Source organism: Hypanus sabinus, chromosome 13 (genome assembly GCF_030144855.1).
Source record: "Hypanus sabinus isolate sHypSab1 chromosome 13, sHypSab1.hap1, whole genome shotgun sequence".
Lineage (NCBI taxonomy): Eukaryota > Metazoa > Chordata > Chondrichthyes > Myliobatiformes > Dasyatidae > Hypanus > Hypanus sabinus.
The window spans coordinates 91,512,574-91,521,796 of NC_082718.1; the positions used below are offsets into that span (position 1 = coordinate 91,512,574).

At 40.0% G+C, this 9,223-nt stretch overlaps 1 protein-coding gene across 1 annotated transcript; it reads left to right on the forward strand.

Annotated features, from left to right (window-relative positions):
- The first annotated feature begins 384 nt into the window (after positions 1 to 384).
- On the forward strand, positions 385 to 9,223 carry LOC132403390 (C-signal-like). Its single transcript, XM_059986802.1, has 6 exons — positions 385 to 519; positions 1,536 to 1,587; positions 3,708 to 3,895; positions 6,134 to 6,289; positions 7,836 to 7,946; positions 8,546 to 9,223. The coding sequence occupies exons 1-6, from the start codon at positions 385 to 387 to the stop codon at positions 8,657 to 8,659; spliced, it is 756 nt and encodes a 251-aa protein (XP_059842785.1). The 3' UTR covers positions 8,660 to 9,223.

Here is a 9,223-nt window from a genome sequence, read left to right on the forward strand (position 1 = left end):
ACATATATCTGCAAAAATTATCTTTTAGCTGCTCAAGTTAACTTACCAGAGCTAAATTTTGAACTGATTTATTACTCCCTTTTATTTATCAGTGTTTTAACTAACATCATAAAATACCGAAGTACTGTATATATACTAGAAAAAAATTCTAAGAGTTATTGTCAATCATGTTTTGGTGTTTGTACATTTATAAACAATACTCTATTAGCATATCAGAGCTCTGAGATCGAGGGGTGTAGACTTTATGTAGGCATACAAGTGGCCATCACCTGACCCATTCTTTACACTAGTTAATCTTCAAGTCGCGGGCCCGCCCAGAGTTTATATCAGTCGATACCCAGGCATTGTGACGGGAGAGCCGGGGCTGGAGTGACGGCAGCAGGGATGCAGAGAGCGGTGCTGGTGACAGGAGCGAATCGCGGGCTGGGCCTGGAATTGATCCGCCAGCTGAGCCAGGTTGAGCGGCCGCCACGTTACCTGTTCGCCGCCTGCAGAGTCCCAGAGGGAGCCCGGGGGACGGTGAGTGGCTTCAGCCCTGAAAGGGGGCTTATTGCTTGAGGCAATGGTCAAGAGGGCTTTTACCAAACGGTTAATAGCCTCGTGATGGGGTGGGATCTTTCTGCAGAGGCGACCCACTCGGTACGAGGCTGAGTCGAATAATTTCTCCCTTAGCCATGCCTGTGCTTTGTTTCTATTTAAACAAAGTCCAGCTCCCGTTGCAACTCTCAACCCCCAGCCCTGGTAAGAATGGATCACTGGAGCGACAAAGAGCAGGTGGTTAATATTTACAGGGACATCGACAGGTTACACGGATATGTTGTGGTCCGATTGAAAAAGCCGAATAGGCACGGGGCGACGGGCTGAATGGCCTACGCGTGTTTCTGTGTATCAGGTAAAATGACCATTATTTGGCCATTGAGTCCATTTGTTTTCATTTTTTTTAAATCTCGCTCTTCTTTGGATTTTGTGGTCATCGTTTGCTGCACTTTTAGAGCATGAGGTAGGGTAAATCATTAATTTAAAATATTCTTCCACCTTTGAAAAGATTCTCTTTGCTTTTCTGTTGATGTATGTAAAAATAAAGACATATGTCAAAATTGTGCAGCTTTTTTTCTCTGCCACTTGTTGAAATCTCATCAGTAATTTTCCTGTTTTATATTACCTGTGCCCAGAAGGATCCCAGTGTCATAAAGTCACTAGAACATTGTGCATTGTGAATGGGCTGAAGTCAGATGTTTTGTATTCCTGCTTTTGAAACCACAAATAATGTATTTAGTACAATTTTCTTCTATTTGTCCAACATGCACAATTTGGCTGTTCTTTCATAGTACTTATTCTGCTAAAATCATCAAAACATTTGAAAATGTGCTCTAGTAATTTATTGTTAATGCCTCTCGGGACTTTTGCCATATTTTTCTGCAACAAAAATTGTCCAAAGAACCGGCTGTAGAGATTTTCACTGATCAGATGCTGTTGGATAATATTGCCGTTTATTTTTCCGAATGGTATTTAATTAATGTCTCTGTGCTCTGTAGGATCTTAAGAACTTGGCAAAACGTTTCTCAAACATAAAAATAGTTAATATGGGTAAGTGATTATCAATACCATAGTGACTTTTGTTAAGACTGTGAATTTTCCTGCATGCTCTGAGTTGATTTCTGTATCAAAAGTGAAGTTGAGTGTGGTTATCCCCTTTGGTTCAAGAGCCTGATGGTTGAGGGGTAGTAACTGTCTGTCCCTGAACATGGTAGGTCAGCCATGAGGCTCCTGTACCACCTTCCTGATGGCAACAGAGGGAAGAGAGCACGACCTGGGTATTGGGGGTCCCTGATGATAGACGCTGATGAAACACTGTTGCAGAATAGTCATGTAGATGTGCTCAATGAGGGAGGGATTTACTCGTGATGGACTGGGCCGTATCCACTACTTTTTGTAGGCGTTTCTGTTGAAGGGCATTGGTGTTTTCAATGTGATGCAGCCACTCAATATACTCTCCACTACAAATCTATAGAAGTTCGTCAGAGGTTTAGATGTCAAGCTGAATCTTCACAAACTCATAAGGAAGTAGAGGCACTGCTGTGCTTTCTTTATAATTCCGCTTGCGTGCTGAGCCCAGGACAGGTCCTCCAAAATATAACACTGAGGAAGTTAAAGTTGCTGACCCCTTCGACCTCTGATGAAGACTGGCTCATGAATCTCTGTTTCCTCCTGCTGAAGTCAATAATTCACTCCCAGGTTTGGCTGACATTGAGTAAGAGGTTGTTGTTGTGGCACCAGTCAGTCAGATTTTCAATTTCTCTCCTATATGCTGATTCATCAGCACCTTTGACTCAGCCGACAGCTGTGGTTTCACCAGCAAACTTGTATATGGCTTTGGAGCTGTGCTTAGCTACATGCTTCTAAGTGTAGAGCAGAGCAGAGGACTAAACACACGGTCTTGCAGTGCACCTGTGGGATTGTGGGAGGAAACCAAAGCGTCTGGAGGAAACTCATGAGGTTACGGGGACAACACAAAACTTTACAGGCAACAGTGGGAATTGAATCTGGGTTGGGTCGGTGGTACTGTAAATCATTGAGCTAATCATGATGGTGCTGTGCCACCATCTTGTACGTGTACAACCTCTTAAATCTGATTCTACGCTGTTTGATGGATCTGCTTCGCTCATCTTCAGACTTGCCCCCTCTTACTGCAGAGTTACTCCTTTTAGTACAGTATTCGGTATTTCTACCCTGGGGTAAAGAGACTCTGACCATCTATACTATTTATTCCTCTCTTAATTTCATATACTTCTGTCGGGTCTTCCACCCATCAGTCCTGAGCATTCCAGAGAAAACAATCCAAGTTTGTCCCGTCTCTCCGTATAGCTGTTATGTTTGACGACATATTCCGGTGATGGTAAACCTGGTCCTAACATTTCATCCAACTTGCCATTCACAAAGCCACAAAAGATTTACTCGTGTAGTAAGTATAGTTAAGAGTTGTTTTCTTTTGTAAATTTATGGCACTTTTTATAATAATGTGCTGCAAATACTTTTTTTGTTTAAACTCGAATGTTACCAATGTTTAAACAAATCTCAGGCTGCTTTTGTTGTATCAGGGTAGTTTTACACTTACAGCTATCTTGATTCCTGCAGGTGTGGCTTTTTGAAAGATTCAAGCTACTGCAGTTACCCATGGTGATGTTTGCTGATCAGCCAATTTGATAAATGTACATATATCTGCAAAAATTATCTTTTAGCTGCTCAAGTTAACTTACCAGAACTAAATTTTGAACTGATTTATTTCTTCCTTTTATTTATCAGTGTTTTAACTAACATCATAAAATACTGAAGTATATTGTCAATCATGTTTTGGTATTTGTACATTTATAAACGATACTCTATTAGCAAATCAGAGCTCTGAGAATGAGGGGTGTAGCCTTTATGTAGGCGTACAAGTGGCTAAGGTACCTGTGGCTGGAACGATCCAGCAATCCAGAAAATTGATTGAGAAAAAAGGTAGTTTAAGATTTAAAGAATGTGCTTAACGTTTGTACTCAAACTTTAGATACACTGCACTGCGTTTTACAATCTATTTGTTAAATATCATCAGTGTTAGATATAATGTACATCTCTGTGCTGTAATATGACACGAGCAGCTTTTAAGTTAGAAAAAGGCAGTACAAATGAATAAACCAGATTTAATTTCTTTATGTATATTTTTAAAGATCTGGATGACTTTGACAGCATTCAAACGAGTGCTGAAGAGATACAAAAGGTATTGAAAAACGATGGCCTGAATCTGTTAATAAACAATGCTGGGATCAATATTGATGGAGGTCTGTATGACATTACCCCAGAAATAATGATGAAGACTCACACGATCAATGTCATTGGCCCAATGATGGTTACCAAGGTAACTTGCAATTTAGGTTTGGTTTTGAGGTATTTATTGTACCATTGGTTCTGTTCAATTTCTTTGGCTGGTCGGAGAGTACCGAGAAGAGGGTGGGGTCTAAATCCTCCTCGTACTATCTTTCAGAATGGATGCAAGAGATGCTGTGTACAAACACTGTACTTTGTACCCTAGTTTTTGAGATTGCTTTTCTCCCAAGAAATCTTGCTTAAATGCTGCATTGATAGGCCTACAACAGGGGTTCCCAACTTTTTTTTTAATGCAGTGAAGTTTTATCATTAACTAAGGGGTCCATGGACTCCAGGTTGGGACCGCTGGCCTACACTTCATCAATGACTTGTTTGGCCAGTTTGTTAACTGTCTCTCATCAAGTTGTCAACTTGTGAACATGACTAAGTAGATCATTATGAAGGAGCAGAAAACATCATTCATTGGGCAACTGAGAGAAGGAAAATAATAATATTGACTTTAAAATAGGACTTGAAACTATTAAAATCTTTTCAGGTCACCTGAAGCAGTTAATGGATAACTGGAAAAGTAGTCACTAGCCAGTTCATGGACAGCAAGATGTAACAAATGATCACATGATTTATTTCTGGCAGTGTAGAAAGAGAGAAAGTAATGGTTAAATTATTGGTTCTTATATCCACCTAAGAGAACAGACAGTTGAACAGCTCTGTGTTTAAATCCCATCTAAAATTCAGTAAAATTGCAAAGATGTACAGGTTAGGGTTACTAAATTGTGGGCATGCTATGTATGCTGCCCTCAGCACCTTCCTGAAGCAAGCAACACAGTTCACTGTGTGTCTTGATATACATTTGACAAACAAAGCTAATCTTTAGTATCACAGCTAGCGCAACAGTGTTCAGAACCACTGTGGTATGCCTGCTGACGGCTTTTGTGCTCAGTTCTCGGAAGCTGGACTTGAGCCTGCAACCTCCTGACCTGAGTTGAGATTATTACCAGGTAGGCAGCAGCTGATGCAAAGATATCAGCAGATTTTGAAAATTCTGTTTGACAAGTTATAGTCGCTAATGAGAAGAATTTAAGACTGGCGTATTTGGACAACAATTTTTTTCATAAGCACTGCTTCCTCAGAGTTTATTTTATGATAGACTGCTTGAAGCTAAAATATAATTTCAGATCACTTTTATCACCTGGGAATTTGGAGAAAGAAATTAACTCTGAATGAATTAATGTGTTTCATTGCATAACGGTTGCTGATGCTTTGTAATAGTTCAACTAAGCTAAAAACGTTTTGTTGATGATTATCGCTTGTACTCAGTGTGAGAGGCTTCTCAACCTTGTCCAAAAATCAACCAGTATTGATGGATTCCAGTTGCTCTGATGCCATTTCTCCATGACAGCAGTGTCCTGGTGAAAACTTCCACCACGCTTGTCACTGATAGCGCTAAGATTTGCAGGGAAGAATCTAAATGGGAATGCAGAAAATTAATCTTCCGTGACATGTTGCACTTCATGGTTTTGTATGCTTGAAGCATGTTGTCAACCAGCTACACGTAGTTTGCTGCTCTGCATTGATGCTCAGTTGAAAAATTTCAACAACATCCTTGAATACCTTCCATGCAATTTTCTCTGGTCCCACTAGAAGTTCTTTGAGTGCTTGTCATTGATGCTCTGTTTGATTTGTGGACCATCAAAAATGGCCTTTCTTAATCTTGGCATCAGATATTCTGAGAAATTCATCTCAAACATTGAAATCTTTTGAGGAAATTTATAGCCTTTCTAAAGCTTGTCCTGCCTAAACATGCCCAGGGGTACCTGGACAAGCTTACATTGTGGACAGTGTTTTAATTGACTTGAATTATGAGTTCAAATAAAAAATAGAAGTGATTTCAAAATAATGGTTCACGATAAGGAAATTCCATGGAAGTTGCATGATCATCAGCCCAAAATCCATAAGATACACCCAAAAGTATTCAGCAAGCAAAATTTTTGTTGCCCAGTGTAATCTGTTATCTTAGTTGTCATTATCATTTGACATTCCTCTCCATATATTTGTACTTCAAAGATTATTTTAAAAATCTTTAGAAAGGTAATGAAGTGCTCAATAAGCTATAATAGATGTTAGTTGTTTATTTTTCTTGTTTTAATCAATTTTGTTAATTTCAATGACATTGTCTCATTTTCCCAAAAAGAAGAACGTGCCAAATGTTAGTCCTGTTTATAATGCTCGTTTGTGCTGCTTTTCTCAGTACATCTTCCTTATGTTACAGGCTTTTCTGCCGGCTTTAATGAAAGCAGCTCAGCTGAGTGATGAACCTGGCTTCAGCAGTAAGAAAGCAGCGGTTATCAACATGTCCTCTATCTTGGGCTCCATGGAGACTTTCAGCATGGAGTTTTGGAAAGCATGTGCCTACAGGATCAGCAAGGTCCTTGTCCTTAACTGCACGCACAAAGGGGAACAATGATGTAACAAATCCAACTGCATTCGATAACTCGTGTTTGTTGATGTTTCTTTATCCTCCAGGTTCTTTACAGAACTTTTACTTTGCCATTTGGAGGCGGTGGATGTGTGGGCTGGTTGTACTTACCAAAATGAAGCCATAGTTAGCATTAGTTACTTCCTGCCATGACATCAGTGAACCCTATCTCAGATAAAATATTGGGGCGGCGATGATATCGTGGTGGCTAGCACAATGCTTTACGGTACCAGTGACCCAGGTTCAGTTCCCGTCGCTGTTTGCAAGACATTTTGTACGTTCTCACTGTGACCATGTGGCTTCCTTGCATATTCCAAAGACCTACCAGTTGGTAGGTTCATTGGCCATCGTAAAGTGGTTAGGCTAGTGCATAGTAGATACAGAGTAAATCTTTTAACTTCCTCAATTTCATTCTTTAGCTCACCCCTCAGAAGAACACTGCTGTTTTTTTATATCAACATGATCTATTTCTAATTTTCTGCCCCGGCATCCCACAGCATCTTGTGTGAATTTATCATTTGTAGAGATTTTCATAATGTCAGCTGGGTGCCAATCCTTGGAAGTGGTTTCACCCCTAGGTCTAAGCTGCAATGAAAAGTTAGTACTTCTGTCTAGAGCCATTCTGCTAAAGTGCCTTAATGACACAACTGGCTATAGACAAATTGCAACAAGAATGGCACAATGCAGAATGGTCTAGTCATTAATAAAATGTGACTCAATGCATTCAGACTAAAGCTGAACAATGCATGATTAATTGGAACTGTGTGTGGATAGAAAAGACTGCAAAATCACAAATAATGCTGAGATTTCTGAATAAGAACATAAAGTGCACGAAAGATGATGAATGTCTACAAGTGGCCGGAGCTCAAATCCTATGAGCAGATTGGCCATTCTGTTATGACCTTTTTTTATTCCTTTCCACACCTTGTGGCACATAGGCTGGAAACATTTAGAACTTTTGTCTGTTTTTTTGAGGCCGAGTTGCCAACTCGACACCCAACCCAGCATGGATGGAAAGCGTGCAGGGAGCCAGCCGGATTCGAACCCAGGACCACTCGCCTCCAAGTCGGGTGTGGATGCCACAACACCACCAACTGGCTATTCCATTATGGAAAGTGCAATAAAGCTTCAGGATGTGTACACCACAAGTCACCGGGATGATCACAGTAGATAAATTAGAGTGACATTCACAATTTTCAAGAATGCATAACACTATATAAACCCTTGCCTGGAATGTCTTTTAAAACCCACTTTAGAAGTGAAAAGTCAGAATACCTAATGGTTGTGACAGGAGTTTGGGCTGAAACCATTGCGGTTTTTAATCGGAAGGGCAAATGAGAGTCTGAGGAAGAGTTAGTATTCTGGGAAAGAACAGTGAGGAGGTGGGATTGACACTTGTATGAGTTGGCCATCCGATGCCGTAAAGAAAACTTGTGAACTGCAATTTTTGCCAGATAATAATGCAGTCACTTAGCTATATTGGTCTTTTAAACAGGCTGGACTGAATATGGTCACCAAGTGCTTAACTAATGAGCTGACACCCCACAGAATCCTTTGTGCTTCAGTGCACCCCGGCTGGGTCAGAACAGACATGGGTACTGAAAAGGTAAGAAAAAAGACATAGTGAATAGTCTAGAATTGCATCAGCCATCAATATGTCTAAGTTTTTTAAATAAGAGATTTCAATTCTATCTCAGTAGTTAATTTGTTATTAGTCTTGATTAATACCCACCCATTTTATTGTTTGCTTATACTATTTACCTCAATTTCCTCTGTAATCATTGTAATATTTGCCAAGCTTGAGTTTTAATGCAAGTTGTTACATCATAAAATGAACTTTTTGTTTCTGGATTATGCAGCATTTTGTCCTTTTTAACCCCCCCCCCCCCCCACTTCACCATCAGTGTGTTATATTGCCATATTCAAAGTAGTTCATTGCAGTTCATCGCTTTAATTAGGCTTTTGCCTTTGGCAAACATCACGTTTGTTGTTGTATTGTCTCCTGCTGTCCAGGCTGCTTCACTGAGGCCACTGTTACGAGGGGTCTGCAAGTTCATTCCAATGCAGATTTTTCCCCAAGGTCTGGCAACTAGTTTGGATATTGATTCAGAGCTGCCCTTGCCAGACAAAATACCTTCATGTCTGGGGATCTTGGACTTCGTACTTTATTTCTATCTAATCTTTTATTTTGTTTGCTTTCACCAGGCACCACTAACCAAAGAAGAAAGTATACAAGGATTACTTAGGATATTTTCAAATCTGTCAGACAAAGACAATGGATCATTTATAGACTGGAGAGGTGAACGTGTACCTTGGTGAAGACTAACTTGCACGAATTAACATGAAATAGAAGTGGAATTTATTACCACTGATTTTTGAATTCATAAGTTTAATATAGCATATTGGAAGTAATGAACAGTATACTAGATGTACTTAACACTTTAATAAATATAAATTCTTAATAAAGATATCACAATTTAACTGAATTATGTGTATTGAACTTCTTGCACTTCATTTGAATATACACCCAGTGGCCACATTATTAGGTAGCTCCTGGACCTAATAAAGTGGCCACTGAGTATACGATCATGGTCTTCTGCTGCTACAGCCCATCCACTTCAAGGTTTGATGTGTTGTGCCTTCAGAGATGCTCTTCTGCACATCACTTGTATCGTGTCATTATTATTTACTGTTGCCTTCCTGTCAGCTTAAGCCAGTCTGGCCATCTTCCCCTGACCTCTCTGTTCCAGCTCCTACCATCCGGGAAATGGTACCGCTGCATTAAAGTCAGGAACAACAGGTTCTGGGACAGCTTCTTCCACCAGGCCATTAGACTGATTAATTCATGCTGATACAATTGTATTTCTATGCTGTATTGTTATA

Coding starts and splice junctions, on each gene's coding strand:
- LOC132403390 (XM_059986802.1), top strand. CDS start 385: ATGCAGAGAGCGGTGCTGGTGACAGGAGCGAATCGCGGGCTGGGCCTG. Junction 520..1,535: donor CAGAGGGAGCCCGGGGGACG/GTGAGTGGCTTC, acceptor TGTGCTCTGTAG/GATCTTAAGAACTTGGCAAA. Junction 7,947..8,545: donor CAGACATGGGTACTGAAAAG/GTAAGAAAAAAG, acceptor TGCTTTCACCAG/GCACCACTAACCAAAGAAGA.